Here is a 17,144-nt window from a genome sequence, read left to right on the forward strand (position 1 = left end):
CCCTTGCACAGTAATCTTCAAACTAAAAACATTATTTTTATATACATGGCAGGGCTATCCTCTGATCAGAGCTCACATATACCATTATATTTCCCTCTGTTCATATGAGTGCACAAAAACTTGCTTTTGCCAAAAAAAGTAAGCAAAACTTCTCTTTCTCTCCCTGCCCTGCCATCTCGTCTTTCAAAAGGTTTCAGAGGCCGAAGTGTCAAAGCAAACCTTGCTCTGAGCCCTGCTAGGCTTCTAAATGTAGAACTCGACCTTTAACCCTTTACCATCTGTCCTATTTTGTGTGCAAGGTTTTCCATGCGGTTTTTCAATTCAAAGTGCCATGAAGAATCACAGCTGAAAGACAGACCTGTTATTCCTCTTTTCCAGTAATTTAGAGGTAAGAGAATAACTTCTGCTGGGATTTTATATTTATTTATATTTGTAAGCGGTGTGATTTTCTAGCAGTATAGAGGTCAGCTATATGTGTTATACTTAAATGTGTGCATTTACTGAAGCCTAAGAGCAGTTTGCAAGCTGCTCTGAGTTGCAGAACTGCTTTTAAATTTTGCCCAATTTCGACTTTGGTGTTTGGGGCACTTAAAAATGAATATCCTACATTTGTTTGGCATATTAGTCATCCCCAGAATGTCCTCTACATATTCCAGAGATGGGGGATCAGAAATGTATAAGGTACACCCTTATAAAAATGAGTTTTGTACGCCTGGGTGAAGTGACATTTTCCATTTTAGTTCCCCCCCATTGCTGTAAAACGCTGCTTACATTCAACTTTAATGCTAGGAGTTCACAGTATTATTATTAGGCATTATAAAGATTAAAAAATGAATTTAATGCACTTATTTTTATATAATCAAAATTCCACGTTTTCTTTTTTTCTTTTAAGAACTCCAACCCTTTTGATGGTTGCACATATGAAAAGCAAGTGTCATTCCTTTCCTATCATATTTAAACGCATTCATTTATAACGCTAAGCACAGAAGCCTTACTTGAAACATGAAAGTCTGCGCCACTTTTTAAAGGACAGTTATTATTTAACATCAAAACCAGGGATGTGCTTATGTAAAAAGGCATTAAGAAAGGAAATCCTTCTTATCTTTTCTCTGTTATCCAAAATAATGAAACTGTATTTCTAACTTTTAAAACAGCAGTCTCTAATGCAGGCCTTTATACCAGGTTTACACTGACTTAAAATCTAGGTGACTCAGCATTTTCCCCTCTGTTGGCTGCAGTCAGATATAGCCATGTGGTATTGACACAGCTTTTGCTTGTGACCACCAGGCGTCAAATTCTCACGCCTTTCAAGCCAGCACAAATCTATCGTTCTGTAATGTGTGTTTAGTTCAACAACAACCAATTCACTCAGATAATGTGAATGCCTTTTAATACCTAATACATAATGATAAATGCTGTGACATTTTGTATCTTAGTCCAAATTTTTATAAAGCCCATAATTTCGTGTTTTCTTCCTTTCTATGAGGCGTATTTTATTCCTATTGATTGTGAATTCTAATTTTATCTTTACCATTGTGGCAATTTGCACACATGTATAGTGTCTTACTCTGTCAATTTTAATGATAGCGTGCAGCTATTTAGCATATATTACATAATTCATTGTTGGATTATTTTAAAATATATTTTATTTTAATGATATTTTGCATAACAGAATGATGACAAAAAAACACATTGAGCTCATTCCAGACATTTTCAGAAGGGGTTCATACACTCAGAACACACAATAGAGCGCGCTTAAGGCTAGCCATTCTTACACAAAGAGCGCAATCACTACTTACTCACACAAGTACCACCAATGTCAAACCACAAACATTTAAACACACATTTAACCCACATATCAACACTTAGGACAGAAACAAAAGACAGCCCACAGACTGTACTGAAACCAAACCATTTGTAAATATTAATTGTAAGTCATATTTACAAGAAAAGCTTCTCAAAAGTAGACCCAAAAAAAACTGCACCAAAACAGCCCAAAGACTGTTCCATTTTCAAAAAGCCAAAATACACCAAATTCGCCAATTTGGCTGGCAGAACACCCAAAAAGTGCTCTGCATATCACCACTTATGAATGTTACTAAGTGCATAGACCAGGAACCCTTTTTATATACATATTTAGTTCCTCGGGGTACTAGTCACCAAGGAAGAAATACATTTTTTTAATATACCTAAACCTATTTAGGTATCCCCTCTAGGGGAGTCGGCTGATTCCATTCAAGATTCACATTGGCACTTCCAAGAAAGCGGCACATTCTTCGATGTGTGCTTGAAACAGGCATGCCAAGAATATTGTAAGATATACAATATTATACACAAAGTAGCACTTAACTCAAAGTGTGCCGTTCAAGTTTTCAAAAGCTTCTCATTACCTGCCTACATGAATTGCAATTTACATATTTCCAAATTCCAAATATTGGTCAATTTCCATATAATTCCAAAAAGCGTCGCAACAAACGACCTTACCAAGCACAAAATTTCCAACCTCTCAGTGCCAAGTTCTGAGTGACCTAACGGTCGTTTTAGAATTCTCAAACCAAAAAGGTTCTCAGTCAGGATCGGTAAACATTTGGAGGAGTCAAATCAGGAAGACCAGAAATATACTGGGCTGCAGAGACAGAGAATCTCTGTGCAGGGTACCTCCGTAATAGAGTCCTGTCCTCCTCAGTAGATTCCTGTCTCCCATCAAGACCACTCCCTTGGATAGCCGCTTCTCTGATGAGCCCCACGTTGGTCGCCATTTGACGAAATATAAACCTTCTCAAGGCTTTCACTGATACACCTGGTCCTTTTCAACCAACAAAGAAGAGATCGGCACAGAAGCTGTAATATAAAAACAATGCATTTATTAACCTCAGATGAGGGAGATTGCGTCACACAGTACCCTCAAGTCACTGTAGGAGGCATTCTAAGGAGTACAGAGAACAGGTACCTTATATACCCACACAGGGGCTCAAAAGAAGGCGGTACAAGTACACATGAGAAGAGTTACACACATAGATGGTCATACAGAAAATGCACAGTCAACAAGTAGGAGGAGTAATGAGTTGCTGACATCAGTTAGAACAGCCTGACAGTTCTATACTAGGAGCAGGTGCATTCTGGCAGCTACAGGTCCCTCTGAGCATGTGCAAGGCTCTGGAAGAGGGAGAAAGCACATGACTAAAATGGCTGCCAGGAACAAAATGGCTTTCAGCTCATGCTAACAGATTCCTGCAATCTTTAACATTGTGAGCTTCAAGCATGTAACGGATACAAAAACGGCGAATTTAGATCCTCAGAATTACTGTACCACCGACACTGCCAGAGTGCATTTTGACGATGCAGTGGACCATATACTCACGCAGGCAGAGACAGGCACGAAGGTGCTGACACAAACGTCCTCAAGTTCCCAAGCGGGCATTTGGATATAATGACTGCTGCGTTATTCTGCTCCGTTAAGAAACCGATACGCAACGCACCACCGATTTTGTACATTACGCAGCAGGTCTGCACCAAAAGAGCCCATAAAAGTACACCTAGAATAAGTATGCCCTGCAGGTTGGCTCCATTTGAGTAAATTAAAAGTACACATAAATCAAACATGCCCTGGCTGGTAGGCTGTGCGGTCAGGACACTGGTAGGGCTGGAGGGCATACTGACTTTCTCTGCACAATTTAGTACATTAAAAATTCTTCTTTTTGTAGTTTTTTCAAGTTTGTGTTGTAAGTCTCATTTCTTCTTTCACTCAGTTCACATGAGCAGATTCCTCTTTGGTTCCTTTAAAATCGTCACCAAAATATGTTGTAATAAGGACACCTCATTGTCCAGGTATATTAAGTAGGTTGAATTAATAATATGGATGTTATCATCTAGAGCCCCACCAGGAGCAGCCTTCCTGCTGCTCGGCCCATCCTCCAACTGACTCTCTCTCTCACCAATATTCCACAGCATCCTCACACACCAACATTCCACCACCACAGTCACACTGGCTGAGCTTCAGGTATAATAATCTCGCTGATGTACTCAACTCCCTCAAAGCCACTTCATGTGCAGATGATGTCTTACCATAGTCTTTCATCAAAGCTCTACCTGAGAACACTCCATTGCCAATGACTCCTTCACAAAAGGAATCATACCACAAGCTCTCAACACAAGCCAGATACTCCCACTCCTAAAGAAACCTACAGTAGACCCTGATGACCTTGACAACTACTGCCCCATTACTCACCAACCATTCAGAAAGATCATTGAAAAAGCAGACTGTGTTCAATTCCAAGATCATATGCATGCTAATCACCTCCTGCATGACTAACAGACTGGCTTCAGATCATGCTTTAGCCCGGGGACCACTACCTTACACATTGTAGACAATGCCCTCTTGACCACAGATGAAGATGCCCCTGCTTTGTGATACTGTTGGACCTCTCAGCTGCTTTCAACACAGTCGACCATCCACCCTCATACACACCCTGGAGTCTTCTTTGGGGTTCACTGACAATTTCCTTCACTTGTTCTTTCCCTGCCTTTCCAACTGACACCAGGCAGTTCACACCGACACCTCCAGGACAGAAAAGAAAATATTCCTGTTGGCTGTGGATTCCCTCACAGTTCCATGCTGTCTTCTGTCATCTTCAAAGCACACACAAGATGCAAGAGGTCTGGATAAATCAATTAACTACAGGGTCATATTGGTCCTCTGTAATAGTCTTCAAATAAGGCAAAGAAGCTACAAAACTCTCTGTTTCAAAGATGGAAAATCCTCACCCACCACTTGGTGGCATGCTTCATCGTCAGGTTTCTCCTCACACCACTAACAGCTAGCTGTATGGTATTGGCTACAACTCTCACAAAACTAGACAGGATCTCTTGAAGAATGGCTATGGGGATATCCCAACATGAGCTCACTGGCGTAACGAAACTTGATGGGGCTCCCCTGCAAGGTACATGGAGGGCCCCCCTCCGGACTCAATTGGGAGCTCTCCATCCAGAATACTGTGCTGAGGGGGCCCCCTTGGGGCCCCCTGCACCGCGGGGCCTGTGTTACACCACTACATGAGCTGTGTTGGTGAAAGTGAGCAGTGTGTAATAATGAAAAAGAAGACAAATGGTTAAAAATGCCTCCTGGTGGACAGAATCATCACTTTAATGAATGTCACTGAGGTACACACTAAAAACAGAGGTAAAGATGAGGATCCAACTTCACTGTAATAGTGATAAGGGGTCACCATGTTTCTGCTATTTCTACTAACCCTACTAAGAGGTGTATATCATTCTTCAATGCCTAAATACTAAGGGGCTTATTTACAAGCACAAGAGCTGCATATAAACAATCATAACAGGTGCATTTCCTCATCCTTTGTGTGCTGCACCTTCCTGCACACACACAATCTTGGTGCAAGGGTGCCTGCATTGGCTAGCGCAGGGGAGAGCAAAGTGACCTGTCAAATTGCTGTAGATATGACGCTTCCCTGTGCTTCAAAATTAACGCAGTGTGGCACAGCCAAATGGCTTGCAGCACAGCGCTGTGTTAATTCTTTGTAAATAAGGCCAAAGGGGCATATTTACAATCCCCTTGTGCCGCCGGTGGATACCTTTTTCTGACGCATCAGCGGCGGGCATTTTGCTGCCCCATATCTACAAGGACACAAAAAGCCACTCTGCGTGGCTTTTCCTGTCCTTGTAAATACGGCCCCTTTACAAGCAGCACTTTGCGTGAAAGGAGAGTTCCATGGGTGTTGCTGTGGGTGTGCCCATGCAACACCCATGGAACCTGACACATTTCCAGATTTATGAGAAATCATAAACACGGAAATGCATCTGAATGCTACGCCTCTTCAAGGGAGGCGTAGGGAGGCGCAATGAGGAGAAATGTATTCCTTTATCCTCATTTTTTGACAAACATTTTGCCCCCTCTGAGGCCATGGGTGACAAAGGAAGTGCCAGGAGTAGCAGGGAGCAAGCTAGAGGTCGCACCTGAGACCCCTGACTACCTCAAAATGATGTCTATGTGTGTCAGTGGCAAGGAGATACAGTTATTGCGGACCAGTGTTTGTACTCCTATTACATTATATTTATATTGCTATTTGTTTAGAGTGATAAGACTTTGGCCCAGGTTTACTAAAATCTCATACAATGCAGTGGCCAAAAATGCTGTACTTTGTTGTGTGTGAAGGAGAAAGCAGGAGAGCACCTTATTCACAGAAATGTGTTTCTCTCCTCTCCCTAACGCCCGTGCTGAAATTTGCTGCTGTGTGCCACGCACACACCTTTGCACCATAGTGAAAGGGTGTCTGCATGAGTCTAGCATAGGTTTTGCACTGGAAGGATAACCTTCCAGTACAAAATACTAGACTAACTTTACAACTTTTCCCACTTGCAAAGTTGGAAAAGAAAGGAGAAATAAAATCATTTCTCTGTGATAGTGCCTATTTGAAATGGGCACTGTTTTATGGCACAAAATCCTGTCTACATTTTTTTAGTAAATAGGGTTTTTTGTCAAAAACCTTGGGTGGTTGCTTTGGAATGCCCATGCACCACCAATGAAAAACCCCCTTGGCACTGCGTAATGCAAAGCAGCGCAATGCGCTGCTTTGCTTTACATTTAAGTGATTTTCCAGCACAAAACAAGTTTGTATTCCCATCGTTCTCTCTGTTTTTAATGTGCACCTCAGGGACATTCATTAAAGTTATGATTATGTCCACCAGGAGGCATTTTTTACCATTTCTTCTTCTTTTTTCAGTATTTTACTCTGCTCACCTTCACCCACACCGACACAGGTCATGTTGGAATATCCCCATGAGCATTCTCCAAGTGCTCTGCTCTAGTTTTCTGAGGGTTGTAGCCCACACCACTAATCTAGCTGTTAGTGGTGTGAGGAGGAACCCAATGATGCAGTATGCCACCAAGATGGTGGGTGAGGGTTTTCCATCCTTAAAAAAATAGATCTTTGTAGCTCCTTTGCCTTATTTGAAAACTATTACAGAGGATCAGTAAGACCCTGTAGTTGTTTGATTTATCCAGACCTCTTGCATCTTGTGTGTGTTGTGATTGTAGTTGGGAGCGATGCAGTTTGAGTCTTTCAATGCTCCCCTTTGGTCCTTTTTGTGTGAATAATCCTGTTATTTTCAATCTTTTCATGGAGCCACTTGGAGCTCTACTCACAGATAACAGCTTCAAGTGTCCTTAATATGCTGATGATACACAGCTGGTCTTGAAAGTCTCCTCTGGTTCAGATATCCAGTGTAGAAACCTCTGTTTGCACATCATCCAGACATGGATGTTCAGTGTCTACCTGAAACAAAACCCAACCAAGACACAATTTCTGTTATTTTGCAATTACAACAAGGTACAGTACAAGCCTGGCTAAATGAAATGAATCTTGATGGCTCAGGACCCCAACTTTTACACAATGCCAAGTCAATAGGATTTACCCTGGGCACCAACCTCACCCTCAAGGAACACACTGCTAAAAAAAAATGAAAGAGGGCCTAGCACATAGGGGTGGGCGGAATTTGCGAAAGTGACTTTCGCAAATTATCACGAAAATGTTACAAATCTCCGCAAACACGCGGGAATATCGCGAAGATGCGGAAGTTTTTTTCCCGCCCGTTCGTGGTATTTTCTGCATGGTCGCGGCTCGCCAACTTACTCATGCGGTTGCTTGCGGGCACGGCCATCTTGTTTTCACTCTTCTCGCGGTGCATGATCGCGAGAAGAAAGACGTGATCGCGCGACCAATGACATTACTGCGGGCGCGAACTGTCGCGAGACAGCGCAAATGACTACCAACAATCCAACATCTTGTGGAGAACGCGACCGGATCGGGAAAACTTGTTGGCGAACGCGGGGTTTCAGGTTAGGCGATCGCGCGCGCGAGAATGTATTATTTTACTGCGCGAGCAAGAAACAAATTATCGCTAAGCTGCGGAATGCGGAAATTTTGACATTTTCGCGCTCTCCGCGGAACGCAAAAATGTAAAATTATCGCAATTTCCGCGAGCGGAACGGAAATTTAGCCCAGGCCTACTAGCACAGAGCTCTCTCTTCTAAAGAAAATCAAACCATTTCTCCAAGAAAGTGACTTCGTAACTTCTGTTCAAGGCCTTCCATCTACATGGTGGCAATGCCATACTACATGGCCTCCCAGACTCCACACTAGCACCTCTTAAACTCATCTTACATGCTGCAGCACATATTATCCAGGGACTGAAGAAATATAATCATACTGGTGGAACTCCATTGGCTCGGGACTCAGTCCTGAGTCCTAAAAAAAGGTTAGAAAAGACAAAAGGGGGCAGGGTAGAGATACACTTACCCCGAGGCCTGGTGGTGGTGTAAAAAATTGCCGCAAATTCACGGAGGATCCACAAATCATTGGCATTTCTTTTAAAGCGCATGCTCCTGTGCTCTTCAGAAAAGAATATCCCAGGGTTGTCCATGGAGCACTGCAACATATTGCTCTCCTCCATAAGCCTTGGGGAGCCTCAGGGAACCTCCAACCCCCAGTGCTCTGCAGTGAAAATAAGGGGAGGGACGCATGGACCCCTCCCCAAACCTTAATAGGCCCCAGGGACCCAATCCCCTGTGGCTGAATGACACAGTAAAGGAGAGGGGTCCATGCTGCCCCCCTCCCTGAGCCTAAAGGCCCAAGGGACACCAACCCCCGTGGCTGGCCCAATTCCTGTGTCCCGGGGAGCCCACCCCCAGGAAACAGTAGTTTCTCTGCCTGCATTAGAACAGACAGAAAAACATATGTCTGATCCCACCTCACAGGCTCATTTTTCTAGCTCCCACTGGGTGGTAGTAGACATGCGTTACCTGCTTGTAGGAATGCGGGCTGGGAAGGCATATCTGCTCTTACTCGGTAGCAGGCAGAGAAACACCTTACTCCCGCCCGACGGGAGCAAACAAAAATAGCTGATCCTGCTGCATGGCGTTTCCACCGTTGGGATTACAATGCTCGGTGGTTTTCCACAGGCTTTCAATGCCGGGCTTGTTTGGGGGCCCTAGCAGGGTCTCCTTCTCCTTGGTTGGGGGCCGAGGGGCCGACAATAGGTGCTCCCCTGTTGATCCCTGCACTGCAGGGCAGGATGGTGCAGGGATGAACACAATCTCCCATTTCCCTATGGGAGCTTGTGCTACAGCCGGTTTATGTCTGTAGCACAAGCTCCCATAGGTAAAAGGGCGTATGTGACCGCACCATGTGCGGTCGCATCATAATTATGCGGTCAGGACCGCTGACCTGAGGTCGATCAGTCCTGATTCTGCGATGATGTTGGTCGAAGGCAACTCTGGCCGACATTATAATCGACTCCAAAGTCTTTAATCTTTAAGATAGAGCTTGTAAATGCCCTTTTTGAATTCCCAAAGTCGTAAACATAGTCGTTTGGTCTAAGTTTAGACTAAAGGTCTAAATTTACCTTTGTGAATCGGGCCCAGTGTTAGGCCCCTCTTGTACACATCAGTTTCTGGAATTGCGGCTTGAGATCTCCTAGGTGTGAGTCACCTCTTTCATGTTGCTTTGAAGTGCTGCAGTGCTGTGTCTGATTTTAGTCGTGCGATGCATTACCTACATTGCTGCAGCTGTTTTCATTTGTATTTAGAAATCAGCTTACATCCCAATCTTAAAAGTATTTAGTGTAAGTGTTGGATCTGCACATAGGTACAACTGATTACTTGCAGCTTATTCTTGCACATCATTCACATATTGTCTTTTCTCTGATTTATGCCAATGACTTTAGTTGACAACCTGTACCATGGTGCAGGTTTTGAATTACTTTTTTTCTGTTTTAGAGGTATTTAGTTCTACAAGTCCACATTTGTCTATTAATGCAGAGTGAAAAAAATGGAAGCATGGAGTAAACATAAATAGGCGAGGTTAAAAACTGTACATATGAAGCAGTCAGCTCTGATAGACCATGATTCTTCAATTTTTAGGTCTATGCCTGCTAGACAGTGCAGTTGCCTAGTTGCAAAGACATCTTGGCGACACGTTGAAAGGTTACCTAGGAACGCATTCCACCCATTGCTTACCATTGGTTCTGTGTGTTGTCTGCTTGCTTTTTATTTGATGTTTTTTTGTTTAAGCAGGTCCATCTTGTAAGTGTCCATTCCCTGGTGCACAGCCTGTTTACCAGCTCTCTGATGGGCTCCGTCTATTCTTCCACAAGTGCTTACTTTTCAGGACTATGTTTTTCTTTTTTGTGATGCACACCTTGAGAGTGTGATGTTTTTCAGCCATCTTGCTGGCGTGCTTCTCTGCCCTCACTCAATGCTCCACAGTCTTTTCTTTCCTGTGTTTTCCTCTCTCCCCACTTCTCTTTCCCTCCGTTTCTGTTTGATTTCTCCCACACTTCATGCCTGTTGTACTTTTATGTTCACCCATCCACCCTCTGTGCCCATTGTGCATTTGCCCAACAGTCCCACCCTCTGTGCCCATTTTGCTATTTTTGCCCCTTAGCTCACTCTCTGAAAATATATTCTCGCCTGTATCCTTCTCTCACCCCAGCTACACTCTATGGGGCATATGTGCAAGCCCCTATTGCCACCACAACGTCACTTTTACGGACGTTGTGGTGACAATAGGGGCTGCGGCTTATGTACAAGGCAGCGTTAAGCCACTTAATGTGGCTTATCGCTGCCTTGTACAAAAGGCACCCCTTTACGCTATGGTTAACGTGGAAGGGGCGTGCAATGGGTGTTGTGGTGGGTGTTCCACCGCAACACCAATTGTATTTGACGCTGCGTACATAGGAGGCTCCGCCAAAATTAAGACCAGGAAAACCCTGGTTTTAAGTTGGTGAAACGAGGAGAAATGCAATATTTCTCCTTGTTTTTGCTTTTTCCATGTGTGCTGCCTTGTGTTTCAGAAGTAGCGGAGTGTGTCATTAAGCCAAGGAGGCTAACGACACTCTCCGCCACTTCCTAGGACATATCCCCCTATGTTCTCTCTTGGCTGTGTCCTTCTCACTCAGCCTCCTCTCCCTCTCTCTATGTTGTTTTGTCTCTTGCCCACTCCCCAGCCCACCCCAACCCACTCGCCTGTTTGGTCTTTTGCACAATTAAAAAAAAAGCCCTTTTGGCGCTACTTTTTATTTACTAACAAATCTCACATTGGTAAAGAAACAGAAAAAAATGATTGAGTCATTTTGTAAGTGCATGCTTGTGTGTTGACATTCTCATACAAAATTACACAGTGGCCGTGACATAGGACATTTTTTTTTTTTTTTATTGTTAGCCTTGCTGCAAAAGTAGTCGCTGTGTTCTGTACAGTGTGGTTAAAAATCATTGACAAAGCTAACAGGTCTCATGGGCGAGACCTACTGGCTTTGCCAATGCTTGTAATGTTAGTGGCTTGATGACTACATTTCCATATAGGAACTAGATTTTGCACACGTTTTCACATTGGTCGTTCTATGGATCGCAAAAAATACACGAGACTGCAGACTTAAAAAAAGGCAAAATATAGAACTTTATTGGGCGGAATCGAAGATGTAATCCCAGATAAACTATTCAAACCTGAAATAAAATTACAAAGGCAGGATGTGATCATACGTTTTCATTAAAAATGGCTCAATAGACTACTAAGCACTTTTCAAAGGTGAAAAACATGATTGTTGTCAAAATCGCTCGTTCTCACAGTCATGCAGTAACAATTCACTTGACTTATCTGAAAAGAAAACAATGTTGCATTATATCCCTGGCCAAATATCGGATGTATATGAAACTCCTTCTGGTGTCCTTGTGATAATAGGAGCTAGTGACCACTGCTGGGTGTCACAATCAGAATGCTCTAGAATTTGCCTTACAGTGTGTTTACTTGACTGCTGGTTTGCCAGGCACATAGATACTAATGGATTCTTCTTTCTTGTTACTGTGTCTTTTGCTTTGATCTTGGTATCATTCTATTTGCCTGAGGTGAGGAGCGAAGGAAACAGCCAGTCATTGTTAGTGAGTGCAGGAAAGGCGTGGAAGCTATCATTAGAAAGCTAAGAGAGCTGTGTACATAAATACACACCTTTTCAATAGCTGACACTTGTGGAGTGCACACTACAAACCCAGGATAAACGTTTTTTTTTTATGTGGGTAATGATTTACATAAATCTTTTGGGATAGTGGGTTTCAATGTAAAGCACTCAATCTATCACACAAGCTCTCACTTCTGGTTTAGGGTAGGGAAAGGTAAGTGCATAAGGGAGATCTAGGAATACCTTCACAATTTACTCCACAGATTTCCTTTTCAAGCAATGAAAAAAACAGACTTCAGTAGAAATGTTACTCAAAGCATGTCTCAAGGGAAAGACTGGAAGCATAATGAATTCCCCTATAATGCAGTTATCATTTAATGCAAAAAAGAGGAGTCCACACGACCCGCAGCATCATTGGCGGGCAATAGAATTCTGCGGTCAAGAAAAATCACTTTCTGCATTCCCTCTCAAATGTCTCTTCTTGTCCAAGTGCTGTTTCTGCCTAATGTCTAAGCCACTGAACACTGCAGATTGAGCAATTGAATGTCCACTTTCCAAACTTGAGTCCCCACTTGGTTTTGGTTTTCCGTACAGTTGTCACCTTTAAATCACTCGTAAGCCAACGTGGCTGCAACTCAACCATACAAACCTTGAGGGTGCCAGGTTTAGTGACCTGATTTTCATTGTTTTTACACGTTATCCTTCTTCTCAAATTTGTGGACCACACGAAAAGCTTCTAAGAACTCATTAAAGTCTATGCCACCATCTTTGTTTGCATCAATGGTGCGTGCAAGCTCATCAATGGCCGTGTCATCGATGTCGATGTGGAGATGAGAGCTGAAGAGCTTCCAGGTCTGTCGGAACTCTTCATTTGAGATCAGGCCTAAAAGTAACAACAATAATATCAGAATGGTATAAACAATGAATAGTACAAAGTATTGGAGATGCATTGGCACAGCACCACTCAAATGGCCTTATTATGAGTGCTCTGATATTCATAGAGGGAATAAAGCTCTCAGGAAGTAACAATACTGCAGGGTCTGGTATTTACAGGATGTGACATCATCTCCCCATTCCAGTGGTGGAAAGTGGTGAGATGTAATTCTTGCCCCAGATTCCAGTGAGCAAACCAGGCATGTTTGTGAAGGCTTTCGGAGGGTTCTTCCCACAAGAACATTTTGAAAAACAAGGGTTAAAAAGAGCATTTTAAAGCACAATTTTCAAGTTAATTTATGAAAAAGAGTCAAACTCTGAAAAGGCATAATTAAATATTCCTAACTTTCGTGGAGTGGCAGTAAAGCCTAACACTTCCCGGGAGTTGGCCAATTTGTTATTGAAATTTTCTATGGGCTTTCCCCTATGTGGTAAGAATTACCTCCAGTGTGCTATTCCCAGCTTTTTGTGAGGTGCACCTTTATACTAAGAAATACACACAGTATGCCAGTACTCAATCAATCAATCAATCATGGAACTTATATCGCGCACTACTCACCCGTAAGGGTCTCAAGGTGCTTGGGGAAGGGGGTCTGCTACTGCTCGAACAGCCAGGTCTAGAGCTGTTTCCTGAAGGCCAGGTGGTCCTGGGTCATCCGCAGGTGGACGGGTAGGGAGTTCCAAGTCTTAGCTGCCAGGTAGGAAAATGACCTTCCTCCAGCGGTGGCTCTCTGGATGCGAGGGACGACGGCGAGGGCGAGGTTAGCGGAACGTAGCCGGCGGGTGGCCGTGTAGAAGGTGAGGCGGCTGTTGAGGTACCCTGGGCCTAGGTCGTGGAGGGACTTGTGTGCGTGGGTGAGGAGTCTGAACGTGATCCTCTTGTTGACAGGGAGCCAGTGCAGGTCTCTCAGGTGGCACGAGATGTGGCTGCGTCGGGGGACGTCCAGGATGAGTCGGGCGGAGGCGTTCTGGATACGCTGAAGTTTTTTCTGAAGCTTGGCTGTAGTACCGGCGTAGAGGGTGTTTCCGTAGTCTAGTCTGCTGGTGACGAGAGCGTGGGTGACCGTCTTCCTGGTCTCGGTCGGGATCCATCGGAAGATCTTTCGGAGCATGCGGAGGTTGTGGAAGCAAGCTGAGGAGACGGCGTTGACTTGTCTGGTCATCGATAGGGAGGAGTCCAGTATGACGCCCAAGTTGCGTGCGTGGTCCGTCGGTTCAGGTGCGGTGCCTAGTGCCGGGGGCCACCAGGAGTCGTCCCATGCGGAGGGTGATGGTCCCAGGATGAGGACTTCTGTCTTGTCCGTGTTCAGTTTCAGGCGGCTGATGTTCATCCATTCAGCGACGTCTGTCATCCCTTCGTGCAGGCTGGCTTTGGCGGTGTCGGGGTCTCTGGAGAGGGAGAGAATTAGCTGGGTGTCATCGGTGTAGGAAATGATGTTGAGGTTGTGTTGGTGTGCGATGGCAGCGAGGGGTTTCATGTAGATGTTGAAGAGAGTGGGGCTGAGCGACGATCCTTGCGGGACGCCGCAGATGACTTCGGTGGCCTCGGAGCGGAACGGAGGGAGGCGTACTCTCTGTGTTCTGCCGGAGAGGTATGAGATGATCCATTCCAGAGCCTTCCCTTGGATGCCGGTGTCGTTGAGGCGTTGGACTAGTGTGCGGTGGCAGACAGTGTCAAATGCTGCGGAGAGGTCTAGGAGGATGAGTGCCGCTGTTTCGCCGTTGTCGAGCAGGGCTCGGATGTCGTCGGTGGCTGCGATGAGGGCGGTCTCGGTGCTGTGGTTGGCTCTGAATCCGGACTGTGATGGGTCGAGGGATCCGTTCGTCTCGAGGAAGGCTGCCAGTTGCTTGTTGACGACCTTCTCGATGACTTTGGCGGGGAAAGGAAGGAGCGAGATGGGGCGGAAGTTCTTGAGGTCGGTCGGGTCCGCTGTTGGTTTCTTCAGCAGAGCGCTGAGTTCGGCGTGCTTCCAGCTCTCCGGGAAGGTTGCTGTGTTGAAGGAGGTGTTGATGATGTCTCGGAGGTGGGGTGCGATGGTAGAGACTGCCTTGTTGAAGACATGATGAGGGCACGGGTCGGTCGGAGATCCGGAGTGGATGGTGTTCATCATGCGTGACGTGTCTTCGGGGGTCACCTCGGTCCATGTCTGGAGGGTGGCGGCGGGGTGCGAAGGTACGACCTATGGGTGCGGGGGTGAAATGTCGAAGCTGTTGTGGATGTTGGCGATCTTGCGGTGGAAGTACGAGGCGAGGGAGTCGCAGAGGTCCTGTGAGGGAGTGATGTCGTTGTTGCCGGTGCTGGGGTTGGAGAACTCCTTGACGATGTTGAAGAGCTCCTTGCTGTCATGGGCGTTCTTGTCCAGTCGTTCCCGCAGAGATTTCTTCTTGGTGGTGCGGATGAGCTGGTGATGTCTGCGAGTGGCGAGTTTGAGTGCTGTTCTGTTGTCGGCGGTCTTGTTGAGGAGCCAGGCCTTCTCGAGGGTGCGGCAGGCCATCTTGGAGTCCTTAAGTTCGTCGGTGAACCAGGGGGCCTTCTTGCTTCTGGGCCTGGTGAGGGGGTTCTTCAGTGGCGCGAGGTCGTCGGCACAGGAGGTCAGCCACTGCGTGAGGTCGAGGGCAGCTGTGTTAGGGTCCGTGGTCCTGACAGGTGGGCTCTGGCTGAGGGAGGTTGCGAGCTGGTCGGCGGTGATCTTGCTCCAGTTTCTGTGGGGAGCCTGCTTCGGGTGATGGTGGACCGTGTTCTTTCTGAAGCTGAAATGGACGCAGCTGTGGTCGGTCCAGTGAAGTCCGGTGGAGTGGCTGAAGGTGACATGCTTGCTGGACGAGAAGAGTGGGTCGAGCGTGTGGCCGGCGAAGTGGGTGGGGGTGTTGACCAGTTGCTGAAGTCCGAGGTTGGCGAGGTTATCCAGCAGGGCGGTGGTGTTGCGGTCATTGTTGTTCTCCAGGTGGAAGTTGAGGTCCCCGAGGAGGATGTAGTCGGCGGAGGGGAGGGCGTGAGGGCTGATGAAGTCGGCGATGTCTTCGCAGAACTGTGCGCGTGGTCCCGGGGGTCTGTAGATGAGGGTGCCTCTGAGGGTAGTCTTGGGGTCGGTGTGGATCTGGAAGTGCAGGTATTCGGCGGCGTTGAATACGTCGATGGAGTCAGTCGAGATGCGAATGGTGCTCTTGTGTACGATGGCGATGCCTCCTCCGGTCTGGTTGACGCGATCCTTCCTGATGATCTTGTAGCCGTCCGGGATGGCTATGGCGATGTCGGGGGCTGAAGAGTCGTTCATCCAGGTTTCCGTGAGGAAGGCGACGCCTGGAGATGCGGTGGCGAGGAGGTTCCAGAGTTCCACGGCGTGTCTGTGGACGGAGCGGGTGTTGAGCAGGATGCACTTGAGGTGGTTGCTGTTGTCTGTCTTGGTGGGCGTGGTGCTTGTTTGGAGGCAAGAGAAGTTGCAGGATCGGCAGGCGAAGGGTCCATGGGTGCGTCGCGGGGACGCTCGGTAGCATCCGGGGGCTCGGGCGGTTTTGAGTGCGATGAGCGTAGCGAAGTCGTAGATCCTGCGGGGGGGCTGGCGGGCACGGGGACCAGGGGGTCTGGCGCTGGGCGCGGTCCAGGCGCGGACGGGCGCAGACGGGCTTACCTTTGGCGCACCTTCGGCGCACATAAGGCGCTCCCGCTGCGCGGTCGCGGAGGGGGCGTCATAAATAAGGAGCCAGGAGGGAGGGTCAGCGGGAGGCGGGAGCGGGGTGGCCAATGGGCAGGGAGGGGGGGCGGGACTGAATGAGGAGGCGGGAGTGGGAGTGGGAGTGTGCGCCTGGGGCAGCGGCGCCGAGAAAAAACGGCGGGAAAACCGGCGGGAAGCGACGGAGCCCAAGGAGTGACCAGGTAAGTGGCGGTGGTCAGCGGGCGTGAGGAGTGAAGGTAGCGGCGTGGGTAGCGACCAGGAAGCAGCAGGCGTTACCTGGGAGGCGGAGGCGAGATGCAGGCAGCGGCGTCAGGTAGGTGGTGAGGAGCGGCAAACAGGCGTCAGGCAGCGGAGGCAGGTAGGTAGCAGCAGTGGGAGGGAGCGTCCGTCTGTGAAGGCACAGGGGGTCGCACTGACCAGCCCGCGGGGTCCCCTTAAATAAGGAGCCGGGAGGGATGGTCAGCGGGAGGCGGGAGCGGGGTGGCCAATGGGCAGGGAGGGGGGGCGGGACTGAAGGAGGAGGCGGGAGTGGGAGTGTGCGCCTGGGGCAGCGGCGCCGAGAAAAAACGG

At 47.0% G+C, this 17,144-nt stretch overlaps 1 protein-coding gene across 1 annotated transcript in view; it reads right to left on the reverse strand.

The window, feature by feature from the left end:
- Window positions 1–11,485: 11,485 nt before the first annotated feature.
- The window catches only part of PPEF1 (protein phosphatase with EF-hand domain 1), a 340,599-nt gene continuing 334,940 nt past the window's right edge, over window positions 11,486–17,144 (reverse strand). Inside the window, 1 exon segment of the mRNA XM_085622647.1 lies at window positions 11,486–12,850. Coding sequence (XP_085478773.1) covers window positions 12,657–12,850 — 194 coding nt within the window. The 3' untranslated portion in view covers window positions 11,486–12,656.

Source organism: Triturus cristatus, chromosome 8, assembly GCF_964204655.1.
Source record: "Triturus cristatus chromosome 8, aTriCri1.1, whole genome shotgun sequence".
In the NCBI taxonomy this organism is placed as follows: Eukaryota; Metazoa; Chordata; class Amphibia; order Caudata; family Salamandridae; genus Triturus; species Triturus cristatus.